Here is a 14,103-nt window from a genome sequence, read left to right as displayed (position 1 = left end):
GCAGGGAGCCCGCTTTTCCCTCTGCCTACTGCTCCTCACTTGTGCCTGTGATCTCTCTTTCCCTCTCTGGCAAATAAATGAATAAAATCTTAATTAAAAAAAAAAAGTAGCAGTGGGGGAGAAACACAAGTGAGAAAAGTAGATGTACACAAATGCTATTAGCAAAGATTTAAATACAGTACTCTATGGAGATATAATTAGTATTTTCTATTCCACATTTATTGGAGCATAGTCTAAAGAATCAGAATATTGGGAATCTATTTTATATTATCAGACATTATTTTATCTTGAATTTAGGCTTCTTAACATAAAATATATTTAAGAATGTCTGTCTATACTATGAATTGTTTGTCACTGGGACAGGTGATCCTTTAACAGCAATCTGATCACTCTCCAAAAGGGAATTAATTTTAGACAGTAAGATATTGCCACACAAAGGTTACTGATGAATCTGTAAATGAAATAATTGTTTGCACAAAGCCAGATTTGGAGAAACTTCACCTTATATTTAAGATAATTAATATTTTAAGGCTGAATGTCCTACAATGAATTTTAATGTTGCTACCAATCTATTCCTAAATTTAACCTGTATGTGATAATGAAAAGTAGCAACCTCTTCTTGAAGTCAAAAGACATACTAGGTGTTCAACAGACATGCAAAAAAATCTCAAATAAACATGTATAATTTTACAAATTACAGTCATGAAGAAGAGATGATCCCATGAAAATATTTAGCTGATATAACTGAAGATATTTTGACAGCACAAAAAGGACACAAATGCAAACTTTCTACTAACAAGTATTATTAGAAAATTACATACTAAAAATATAACCATCTTACCCATTTCACAGTGATTGTAAATAACTAATTCATATAGTCAAAGGTATAAACAATTTAGAAGATGGAACTCTTTTAGCACTAACATTTAACTGGTAAGAACAAGAGTCATTTAAAAGGAATCCAGTCTTTCCTTTAGCTAAACTATTGCCAATTCATTTCCTTCTTCAACAGTTAAATGACTTCCAATTATAAAGATAAATCAATATAGTAATCATTTTTACCAAAGTAACTTTTATAAAGCTTTCAATGTTAAAAAAGGAAAACACTTATTTAACAGGGAAGAAACAATCCTCTTTATTAACCTCACTGTTATCTTCAGAAAGGATTAAAAAACACACACATTTCCTGGGACACAAAACTGTACCAAAAGCATTTCCTTACAAAGTAACTTCACAAACCAATAGTCCTGGACTTACACAAAGACATTTACATACATTAGCCTGAATTAATACACAATTTGAACGTTTTTGCAGCAACTTCCTAGCAGACTATTATTACATTAACGTGGGAGTGTACGACTTCTTTAACCCTTTAAAAATAGTAATAAAAAATTACAAAATAATGAAAATGTAGAATTAAGGCTGAGACTATATCATCTAGTATTAATAAAGTCAAACAATACTTATAAAAATTGGTGCTGCTGCATTTTTTACATATATATACAGGATAAGTCTTTAGAAATTTAAAATGCTACTGCTGTCACAAGTTCACTCCTCAATTTAACATTTTCTCATGTATCTTAACAAATGAATTCCCAGATACCTGTGCTTTTTCTATTTTTATTCTGAATTCTTCATTAAGAGTTTCCTCACATATTTACAATTAAATACCTAACCTCTAGAACTTTCCTTAGACACAACAGACAAAACAGTTTTGTTAAATAAATTCACACAGAAGTAATAAAAAGGCTTGTTTTCAAGAAATAGTTCTAGCATATCCATGATAATTATACTGAAAAATAGTACATATGCTTTTCTTCAGGATTAATAAATGCCATGTGCCAGTTTTACAGTCACTGCCATATTTGCAAATTTTCCTCTGACACATTTGCAAGATAATGACAACCAAAGGGCATGATGACTGGAATAATTCCAGTAAATCCATACTGTCCAGTGAGATTCATAAAATTGAATGGCTGTTTCCAGTCCCATCTGGACTGATAGGGAAATGCATGCCCAGATAGTTGTATCATCCCCAGAAATATTCAATCTGGTAAGTCACCCTCTTGGTCTTCTGAAACAGAGCTGCAGAAGGCAGGGCATTCTTCATGAGACCAATGGCCCCCTCTTCTCTGTAACTGTTCATACATCTGATTTGGTTATAATCCTGGTCAATGTGGAAAAGAAAAAAATTTTATGTACCACAATTTTCCTAAACTCCCTCAGCAGACCTAGATGGTTAAAAACCAAATGGAACTATTTTCATTAATTATAATTCTTGGTATAAACATATTTAATTAAATTCTTGTATAGCATTACTTGTCATATGTATATCACATACAAAAAGTCCTCAAAATAAAAGCAGTACTTAACATACAGAGTAAAGATGAAACAATTTGGACGACAGTTCTGTGGAATGTTATATTCATTTTCATTTTTCTTTTGAAGGGTATATTCATTGAATATATGAGTGAAATGAATGAAAATGAATGGTATATTCATTTTCACTTTTCTTTTCCCCTTTCCTTAAATGAAATTTCTATTTTAAAAATAAACAAGAATTATAATGCTTATTTCAGAAAAGTCACAAAATAAGGACAAGCAAAAGGAAAAACATTAAAAAGCCATAATTCCATTCATACAGAGATGAACACAGTAAACATGAGATCATGACCTGAGCTGAAATCAAGAGTTAGATGTTTAACCAACTGAGCTACCAAGGCATCCCAAGATATTTTTGTTTCAAATGCTCTGAAGTTTTTGAGATTGCACAAGAATTATTAGTTCAAGATCTACAGAGAACTGGCAGAGATTAAGAATGAGGAAATTACTAATTAAACAGTAATTTATGGGGCACCTAGGTGGTTCAATCAGTTAACTGTCTGCCTTTGGCTCAGGTTATGATCCCAGGGTCCTGGGATCATGTCCTACACTGGGCTCCCTGCTCAATGGGGAGCCTTCTTCTCCCTCCATCCCCTACTTGTGTGTTCTCACTCTTTATCTCAAATAGATAAGTAAAATCTTAAAAAAAACCCCAAACGCTGTAATTTAAATTTTAGCAGCACTTGGGTAGTTCAGTCGGTTAAGCTACCAACTCTTGGTTTCTGCTCAGGTTTTGAACATGATCCAGGGTTGTGAGATCAAGCCCCACCTCCAGCTGAGCAGGGAGTCTGCTTGAGATTTTCTCCCTTGGCCCTCCCTTTCACTCTCTCCAAAATAAAAAAAATCTTAAAAAGAATTTTTTTTAAATGGAAATTTAAACTGACTTTAAATCTCCCAAAGAAAAACAGGATGCAAAGGGGGAGAAAACCACGGGGTAGAATATACGAAATTTTCAATCTAAAACTTCTCTTTTTAACACTATTTATGAGAAAGAGAGAGAGAGAGTGTGCACAAGTGGATAGAGGGAGAGAATCCTCAAGCCGACTTCTCAACGATTGTGGAGCCCAACGCTGGGTTTGATCACATGACCCGTAAGATCATGACCTGAGCAGAAACCAAGAGCTGATTGCTTAATCAACTGAGGCACCCAGGCACCCCCAACCTATAACTTCTAACACTGCCAAAACAGAGCTAAACAAAAATGGCTAACTTTTTGTGTTTATTTTCTGTGTCAAATCTGTGTCGGCAATATGGTTGTATTTTGCTCTCTGGAAACATTTATGCTCCTCCCCTTTTCTTCAATATTCTAAAATTTTACTTATGAAATATATTTTGGTACATCATTTGTCATTCATTGTGCTGGGCTTTCAGTGGACCCTTTCATTTATCTCTGGGAAATTCTCTTCCACACATTTTTGCTTCTGTTTTTTTTTAACTTTCCAGGATTCGTAACAGAATTGATTCTCTATGTCTCCTTCTTTGTCTTCACAAAGAATAGAAAAAAAATATTTTTTCTATTTTTCTGGGAAGTTTGACTTTAGTCTTTTGAAATTTTTATTTCTGCAACAGTTTATAATCTGTTATCTTATCCTGGCTATATCTTTCTCCTAATAATAAACTGAATTTTGTGAATATAACTCCCCCTGAAAATCTAATTAGGAATTAAAATTTTTTTAAAGTTCCATTGAATCATCTTCCAGGGATGGTTTTACTATTTATCTTAGACTTTTTCTCATACCTTGGTGACTCCCTTCATATGCATGATGATTCTTATCTGTACAATTACACTTAAGAAAAAGAATTATGGTTCTGGCCTGCATTATTTCTTCTTCTACAAAAACCAGAACTATTTTTCCATCAAGTCCCTCTGAGTGGAAATTTTAGGTAGGACAGAACAGAGCAGGGTCCATGGGCCAGCAGGCTCTGCTTTACAAGCACATGGCTGGAGAGCCAACTATCAGGCTGCTAGCTCCCTAGGTACCAGCATGAGATAAGGCTTGAGGGTGCCATCAACTAACCCGAAGCCAATATGCCAACATTTAATTAACTACCAGTTTTATCTAACTTTGTGGTGGCATCTTTAATACTTGGGAACAAGGAAATAAAACTTTCAGAATTTGGGGCTGAAAATTTGGCATATTCCTAGGATGTGGTTTCCTTTCCTTTTCCATTTTCCTCCCATCCCCTCTCTTTTGTTCCCCTGAGTCTACACTCTCTCCAGGTTCCATCAAACAGATTGTCTCCCATTGTCTCTAGACTATCTCCCAGTTCTTCCTCCTTTGGTATACTCTAGACTAGTTTCTATCCCACTATCCCAAGAAAACTTCAATCAAATGTGAAGGCAGGGGGCACCAAGGTGGCTCAGTCAGTTAAAAGTATGACTCTTGGTTTTGGCTCAGGTCATGACCTCAGGGTTGTGAGATCGAGCCCTAAGTTGGGCTCCATGCACAGTGCAGAGTCTGCTTAGGATTCTCTCCCTTTCTCTATCTCCCCCTCCCTTTCCTCTCATATGCTTTAATAAATAAATAAAATCCTTAAAAAAATGTTAAGGCAGAATGAAGGCTTTGTCAGATACACAAGGGCTCCATGTTTCTTTGTACACTTTTTATATTATAGGAGAGAAACACAAGGAATCCAAGAAACAGCAGATTCAACCCAAGAGTAGCCAAAGAAGATCCATGAGACTTAGGTATAGTTTTACTAGTCACTGTAGTAATAGGAAGAGTATGCGATTAAGGTAAGCAGTGAAACAGGGTGCCTCGGTAGTTCAGTCTGCTGAGCGTCAACTCTTGATTTGGCTCGGGTAATGATCTCAGGATTGTGAGATTGAGCCCCGTGTCAGGCTCTGCACTCAGTGCAGACTCAGCCTGAGAGATTCTCTCTCACCCTCTCTTTCCCCCTCTACCCCGCTTCCAACTCATGACTGCTCTCTTTCAAATAAATTCTTAAAAAAAAAAAAAAAAAAAAAAAAAAAAGAAGGTAAACAGTGAAAGGAAAAAGAAAAAAAAAGGAAATTAAAAAGTACAGAAAAATTAACAATATCCAAGAAACAGTCTAAACAGCGACTGGGTTAAAAATTTAACATGTTTTTAAAAAACTGATACAGTAAAAAAGACTTATTTGATCCTGACATTTGGAACACTAATTGTTGGCCTAGAATCTTATAGGGATGTCAATGTAATCCTATGACACAACTCTGCTTAGTACTAAATATTTACATAGCCAAAATAATGTATGTGTGGTTTACAGCTTTCTACCTTTGAAAAAAGCATGGAGGACTTGCTTATGATTGCAGGATAGACTATACCTAAATAATATTACAACAGAGGGAAAGTTCTAAAACATTTCCAAACAATTCAGTCCAGAAGTCCTCAGGTGGGCCAGGCAATATGGACGTCCACACAAGGGGGTGGGTGAGCCGTACTATCTTAAAGCTGATAAGATGGACAGAGTATGTGAAAAACAGATCGGCAACAACAGAATAACCAAAACTAAATAGTTAAAGCAAAGGTTGCTTCTGGGGAATAAGATGAGTGAGATGCATAGGATCTAAGATTTCATCATCATAAGCTCTCTTTTTATCACTGTGCTCTCCAACTGAGTTAACCATTAGCCGTGTGTATCTCTGGAGCACTTGCCATATAACTAGTTCTTAGAGATTTGCTGTCTTCTGAAGTTCTAAGATTTTATATGAAAAAAAAATCTAAAGTATCTCAAGAAATGTTTTACACTATATGTTACAATAATATTTTGTATACTGGGTTAAAATAATTATTTAAAAAAGTCTCACAGTTTCTTCTTCTTCTATTTTTTTTTTTCTCTTCTGTTTCTTTTTAATACAGCTCCCAGGAAACTTTAAAGCCACAGATGTGGCTTACATTACAATGCAACACTAAATCTTATATACCATTTGATTTATTTATATGTATGACTTCAGTGAAGAGATACTACCACTACTAACAACATAATGATAAACTAAAAAATCAACTCTAGCTCATACTACCTCTGAATTGTTATAAAATCTTAATTAACAAAATTCAAATCAGTGACATGTGTAGTTGTACTGTATTAATGGCAAAGTTTGGGGCTAATTCAATGCTGAGGCTACAGTACAGCTTCAAGAATATGTATATTAGTCTAGAACTGTTTGGCAGGAATTTCCTCCCTGGTCTCTTAGAAAACTGGAAATATGCTCACCATAATAAATAAATTAATAAAACACTTCTTTAGGGCGCCTGGATGGCTCAGTGGGTTAAACCCTCTGCCTTCGGCTCAGGTCATGATCCCAGAATACTGGGATCTAGCCTCACACCGGGCTTTCTGCTCAGCAGAGAGCCTGCTTTCCACCCCACCACTGCCTGCCTCTCTGCCCACATGTGATCTCTCTCTGTGTGTCAAATAAATAAAAAATCTTTAAAAAAATTACTTAAAAAACAAAAGCAAAACAAACAAAAAACCACTTCTTTAAAAATTATAGTAGGGGCATCTGGCTGGCTCAGTCAGAAGAGCATGTGACTCTTTATCTTGGGGTCATGAGTTCAAACCCCATGTTAGGTGTAGAGATTACTTAAGTAATAAATTGAAGTAAATAAAGAAACTGCAAAACAATTATAGTAAACCTACATGAAAATAAAGGGAACAATATAATAAACTCCTATTTCAAGCTGCAATAATTTTATATTTTTCCCAATCTTGTTTTGATATCCTGTCACACTTTTTTTTTTTATCTCTCTGGCAGTATTTCAGGGTATACCCCAGATATCATGTTATTTCACCACTACCTCAGTACACATTTCTAACAATATATTTATTTTAATGTAAATACTATTATGTTGTTATACACAAATAATTCCTTAATATATCTAATATCCAGGTGATACTAAAATTTCTCCAATTTTTTTCAAAGTTGTCATCTGAAAGATTCAAATGTGAATCCAGACAAGGACTTCACATTGCATTTGTTTCTTATACTTTTCAATCATTTTTATTCTATGTCAAACAGTTCATCCTTCTTCCTATTCTTCTTTTATGGCACCAATTCCATTAACAAAAGTCATTTGTCATGTGCTATGTTCCATTCTTGACATTCTGGATTTGGCTGATACTTCCTCGTGGTATCATCTAACTTTCCCCTATAAACTTTCCCTTATTTCCTGTACACTTGTAGTTAAATAAGAGATTTAACCTCTTATGCCTTATAGTATCTATTCTTTGCAATGAATTAACCTCCTTTCCAAGCATCGAGGAGGTTACCATTTACATACCATCCAAAAGAAAAAAGTTTTCTGGAGTGCTTACTACTTCCTAGAAGCCTTATTGGACTCCGGTTACTTCCTATTCAATCAAATAATAGCAAATGTCCCGCTTTTAGTATTGCTAAGATCAATCAGTGGATTCAGGTATATCAAGCTGATCTTTACATTATTAAGTTTCCCCATCAACTTTCTATCTTATCATTTAAAATATCTATTATTATTGCTGAGATCTACTATTGCATTAGGGGTGGCAAAATCATGTTGCAAATTTATCATGCCTCTTACATTTTATTCTTTATATAAAGAACTTTTTTTTTTAAAAGATTTTATTTATTTATTTGGCAGAGAGTGAGGATAAGTAGGGGTAGCCGCAAGCAGATGGAGAGGGAGAAGCAGGCTTCTTACTGAGCAGGGAGCCCAATGCGGGGTTCAATTCCAGGACCCTAGGATCATGACCTGAGATGAAGGCAGACACCTAATGGACTAAGCCACCCAGGCACCCCTATAAAGAATTTTTAAAAGAAGAACTTCTGTAAAGAACTTTCTTGGGATACTTGGGTAGCTGAGTCAGTTAAGTGTCTGCCTTCAGCTCAGGTCATGATCCCAGGGTCCTGAAGGTTGCTTGCTCAGCAGGGAGCCTGCTTGTCCCTCTGCCTGCCACTCCCCCTGCTTGTGCACTTTCTGACGAACAAAATCTTAAAAAAAAAAAAAAAAAAAAAAAAAAGAAAGAAAGACAAAGTCTTCAAGGAAAAGTAAGACAAAAACAACAAGAGTGAGGCAAACCACAAGAGACTCTTAACCACAGGGAATGGGGTGCCTGGGTGGCTCAGTCCGTTAAGCGACTGCCTTTGGTTCAGGTCACAATACCAGAGTTCTGGGATCAAGTCCCGCATCAGGTTCCTTGCTCAGCAAGGAGTCTGCTTCTTCCTCTCCCTCTGCGCTGGCTCTTGTAAATAAGTAAAATGTTAAAAACAAAACAAAACTACAGGGAACCAACTGAGGGCTGCTGGAGGGGAGGTGGCTGGTGGGATGGGGTAACTGGATGATGGGCATTAAGGAGGGAACTTGAAGTAATGAGCACTGGATGTTACATGAAACTCATGAATCACTAAATACTACCCTTACGCTTCCACACATGCACACAAAAAAGAACTTTCTTCAATTATTTGGTTATCCTGAAAAACAGTTCATTTAAGTAAGAACACACCTTAAAAAAAAAAAAAAAAGAAAGGGGGTGCCTGGGTGGTGCGGTTAGTTACATGTCTGACTCTTGGTTTCAGGTCAGGCATGATCTTAGGGAGCTGAGACTGAGCCCTGCATGAGGCTCCCTGCTCAGCACAGAGTCTACTTTCTTTCCTTCTGGCCACCCCCAAACCCAACCCACTTCCTCTGAAAGAAATACATCTTAAAAAAAAAGAACGTTTTTACTATATGGATATACCAATTTTTATAATAATGAGTTGGTGCGTAAGCAACTGCCAATGATCATCAGTAAGGATTCTTTTGCATCATTCTGAACTCATGATTTGTAAAAATTATAGGTGTTTAAATCCATTCCAAAGATTCTTTCTGATGCTACACTGCCCCAACATACTTTCAGTGGTCAGCTTAATAATTTCTATGTATTGTGTACCCATAATAAACATTCATATACATCATTCATATACCCATGTGGGAAACACCTCTCTCATATTGATAACTACTACATTCTTATAATCTCATTACCATTTCAGTAGCTCTCCTCCTTAATTTACTTTAAAGGCAGCTATTCCACGATCCTTCCCCCTTACTTTTATACAGTATTTGGTATTCAAGAGATATCAGTGACATAAAGAATTTTACCTCACAATTTTTTGCAACACAGATTTCTCTTTTGGGAATGCAGATAATGGCTTCTGCTTACCTCTCCAAAACTCTTGCTTCTCCCTCTTCCCATGTCTAAGCCATACAAGCATCTTTTCAGTTCCTCAAACATGCCGTACTCGCTTCTTTTTCAGAACTTCCATATTTATTTTTTTCCCCTCTGACTGAAACCAATCCCTATGTGACTGGTAGCTTTTCATCCTTCAGTTCTCTGCTAAAATGCATCTTTCCTGACATCTTTCCCCACCATTTTATATAATTTCATCCTTTTTTTCTTTTACAGAACTTAACATTATTGTACACAGGAAAATATTTACTTTTTCGAATTATCCTTCTGCACAGTATTATAGAGCTCCATGAGGAGGCAAGAACCATGCCACTTTTACTCACCCAGCAATACATAACACAAAATAAACATTCAAGTAACTATTGAATAAATGTAGAATATGTAGATGGATAGGGCATGGGATACCAATTCAAATACCACAGTCTCAAAGAAACTCCTCGAAGGTCAATATGAGACACTTTTTCCGGCAGAGTCCATATTTAAACCTTTGGAAATAATGTACAAGAAACCCCAGTACCATGGTATCCTCCTATAGGGTGGCCTTACTAACATCTAATCTAAAAAGGACAACTTTTGTGTGTGTGTGTGTGTTTTTTAAAGATTTTATTTATTGAGAGAGAGACAGAGCATGAGGGAGGGGTGGTCAGAGGAAGGAGCAGAAGCCTGATGGGAGGCTTGATCCCAGGAATCCTGGGACTCCAAGATCATTACCTGAGGTAAAGGCAGACACTTAACCAACTGAGCCACCCAGGCAACACCAAAAGACAGTTTTCTTAAAATTGAGTTAGGCTACAGATAACTTTGCTGGGATTTTGGTGTGCTATGTAAATGGTATCTGATTTTCCAAACCAACTATTATATGTGAATTTTAAATAAATAACATGCAAATGGTTTTGTATATTCTAACTTAGCAAGCTGCTGATCTTATGAAGCAGAATGTGGTGTATTTGCAAGGTAAGCCAAACAACAGAAAAGCAATTTAAATCTTAACACTGATTTTAAAAAAAACATAAATGATAAACATTTCCAAATAATTAGCAAAAATCATTTAGAAAACTGGTATAGCCTAGAAGAATATAATAATTATGTTTTATTTTCATTATTCATCACTTAGTTTATAGAACAAAATAAAACCCCTAATTCTGGCTCAAGGGGGAAATCAGAAATAAATTCATGTTGGCTTTTATTTTTATTTTTTTAAGAAGTTTATTTTATCATTATTTTTTTAGAGAGACAAAGAGAGAGAAAGAGAGTGAGTGTGAAAGGGGAGGAGCAGAGGGAGAAGGAGAGAGAATCCCAAATAGGCTCCACCTTCAGTGTGGAGCCTGACCTGGGGCTCAATCCCATGAACCTGGTATCACAATCCAGGCAGAAATCAAGAGTCAGATGCTCAACTGACCAAACCACCCAGTCATCTGCATGCTGTTTATTAAGTATGATGACTCAAGATCTATGATAACTCTCAGGTTACAATAAACTCACCTATTTTGTCTGGAAGCTTCTCTTCTCATTCTTTTAGGAGGAATTGGACAATCTGTCATTTCAACCTTTGTTGGATGGCGCAATGAGTCATTACACTTACGTGTGGGAGTCATACCTGTAAAGACAAAAAATGTAAAAAATGAACTTTTAAAAGACTGGGATTATGAACATTGGGGTGCACCTGGCCCTTCTTTTCACTACATCTGTATCTTTGGGGTAAATACCTAGTAGTACAATTGCTGAGTCATAGGGTAGTTCTATTTTTAATTTTTTGAGGAACCTCCACACTGTTTTCCAAAGTGGCTGCACCAATTTGCATTCCCACCAACAGTGTAAGAGGGTTCCCCTTCTCTACAACTTCTCCAACATTTGTTTCTTGCCTTGTCAATTTTTGCCATTCTATCTCTGGTGTAAGTTGGTATCTCAATGTGGTTTTGATTTGAATTTCCCTGATGGCCACTGATGAACACTTTTTCATGTGTCTGTTAGCCATTTTTATGTCTTCTTTGAAGAAGTGTCCGCTCATGTCTTCTGCCCATTTTTTGACTTATCTGGTTTTTGGGTGTTGAGTTTGAGAAGTTCTTAGATGCTAAGTGAAATAAGTCAAACAGAGAAAGTCAATTATCATATGGTTTCACTTATTTGTGGAACATAAGTAATAGCATGGAGGACACTAGGAGAAGGGAAAAATGAAGGGGGAGAAATCAGAGTAGGGAACAAACCATGAGAGACTATGGACTCCCAGAAACAAATGAAGAGTTTTGGGGTGGGGTAGGGTGATGGGTTAGCCTGATGGTGGGTATTCAGGAGTGCACGGATTGCATGGAGCACTGGGTATTATATGCAAACAATGAATCATGGAACACTACATAAAAAACTAATGATGTACTGTATGGTGACTCAGAAAAAATAAATAAAAGACTGAGATTATTACAAGAAAAGCGAACCTACTTTAATTTACAGAAAACAAATTAATAATATTGAGAATGCTTCCTACTACTCCTGCCAAGAGAAAAGCCTACAATCACTTATCAGATGGCTTGGAGGTGGGTGCCTGGGTGGCTCAGTGGGTTAAGCCTCTGTCTTCAGCTCAGGTCATGATCTCAGGGTCCTGGGATCAGGTCCCACATCAGGCTCTCTGCTCGGTGGGGAGCCCGCTTCCTCCTCTCTCTCTGTCTCTGCCTGCCTCTCTGCCTACTTGTGATCTCTGTCAAATAAATAAATAAAATCTTAAAAAAAAAAAAGACTTAAAAGAAGAAAAAGATGGCTTGGAGGACAAGAGTGTCAACTTAAGTCATGGGTCATTCACATTCTTTCTTCTTGGAGTTCAACTCTAATCATAAATATTTGTCTTCATGAAGAGAAAACAGAAGTAACAAAAAGCAAGCACAAACCTAGTTTCTGTTCAATCAGTTTCAGATTTTTCTCTTGTTCATCAAGTTCTTGTTTTTTCTTCTTCATATCAGGAGTGTGAAGGTACTCTAACTGACGGTTAAGGTCCTCTATCACATTGTTCAATTTGTTCACAGCAGTACGATACTGTTGAAGAAGATCTGCAAAGAAACCAAAGATGTCTGATTAAAATGACAGACACTGTATCAAGTCAGTGTTTAAAGAAAGAAGAATTAGCAACAATGGGTACTATGTTATAGTAACATGTGGCAACTACTTTTAAAGCCACAATACTTTGTTCAGTGTAAACAGACAAAATAAAAATGCTGCTTAGATCCCAGCACAAAATCAGTGCTTTATAAATTTTAATTTTTTTCACCTGCTTGACTTTAATACATTTCTGTGTCAGGAAAGAGCTTTCTATGTAAAAGTGCTCTGTGAATTGGATCACTCTCTTAGTCAATGTTTACATTCTGTTTGATATTCATTACTCAATGTAATTCCATACAGACAAGTTGAGTGGCAAATACATTAAATACAGCACTGCTAGAGGCACCTGGTTCAGTTCAGTTGGTGGAGCATGCGACTCTTGATCTCAGGGCCATAAGTTTGAGCCCCATACTGGGCACAGGGAGGACTTAAAAATTTTTTTAAAAATATAATATTTCTCAAAAATCACTACAGCAGATATGACCATTACCTTAAACAAAGCTTTCAAAAACAAAATACTTAATCTTCAAAAAGCTTAACTTTCTATAAATTACAATGTCTAAAAATGTATTATAGCATTCAAGGTCTGAGGCTATTTTTTGCCTGTTTGATTAGACACTAAATATTAAATGCAGTGGCTGTACTCTAATTCAGGGGTCAGCAAATTAGTCAATGGATAAGAATGCTTTATACCGTTTTAAATGGTTACATTCTAAATGTATAAATACCCTCATAATACCTTCAATTTTACCTCCTGACTCACAAAGCCTCAAATTTTACTATTTGGCTCTTTGACACTCTGGTTATACACAAAGATGATCAATATGCATGGAAAAGGACATACAAACACCAAATATTTAATGTATACACTAGCTTACATATAAAACTGTGGAAGAAATTATTTAAAAGTCTATTGGATATAACATGAAATATAAAATGAAATCTATAGTTTTTAAGGGTCAATAAGAGGACTAGCATTCTGATGAGCGAGCAAATAAATACACACTCACGTACATCTGTGTACGCTCATATATTTAAAAACAGATTCTACATGTAACTGAGCAATGACAAGGTCCTTATGATCCTTAATTCTTTATGACTCTTTGAGAACTTTTAAAGGTAGAAAAAAAAGGTTAGTTTTCTTGTCTGATGTGGTACTTCTAATTTCATAGTAACATATTGTTTTCTTACTTTATGTAGTTTATTCTTCACATAGTGAAGTGCATTCTTTACATAGTAAAACACTGCAAAACAAAACTTATTTTGTGTGTGAATGAGTTAAGAAATTATGTCTACACCTGTGTAACAGTGATGCTGTCCTTCTTCAGAAGATAATACACAAAATGTTAGACAATTAGAGCTAGATAGGCTATTTTTAAAAAAAGTTTTTATTTAAATTCCAGTTAACATACAGTGTAATACTAGTTCTGGGTGTACAATATAGTAATTGAA

At 35.8% G+C, this 14,103-nt stretch overlaps 1 protein-coding gene across 3 annotated transcripts in view; it reads right to left on the bottom strand.

Moving 5' to 3' along the window:
• Nucleotides 1-1,110: 1,110 nt before the first annotated feature.
• Nucleotides 1,111-14,103, bottom strand: part of SMCHD1 (structural maintenance of chromosomes flexible hinge domain containing 1) — a 146,862-nt gene continuing 133,869 nt past the window's right edge. For all 3 annotated transcript variants that reach the window (XM_032309219.1, XM_032309220.1, XM_032309221.1), the window contains 3 exons: nt 12,444-12,602; nt 11,050-11,164; nt 1,111-2,167 (listed from right to left, as the gene is read on the bottom strand). In XM_032309219.1, coding sequence (XP_032165110.1) covers nt 2,143-2,167; nt 11,050-11,164; nt 12,444-12,602 — 299 coding nt within the window. In that variant the 3' untranslated portion in view covers nt 1,111-2,142. The remainder of the gene's footprint in view (nt 2,168-11,049; nt 11,165-12,443; nt 12,603-14,103) is intronic.

This window comes from Mustela erminea, chromosome 13, assembly GCF_009829155.1.
Source record: "Mustela erminea isolate mMusErm1 chromosome 13, mMusErm1.Pri, whole genome shotgun sequence".
NCBI lineage: Eukaryota > Metazoa > Chordata > Mammalia > Carnivora > Mustelidae > Mustela > Mustela erminea.
The sequence above is the reverse complement of the archived record's forward strand: the minus strand, read 5'-3'. Positions and strand labels throughout refer to the sequence as shown.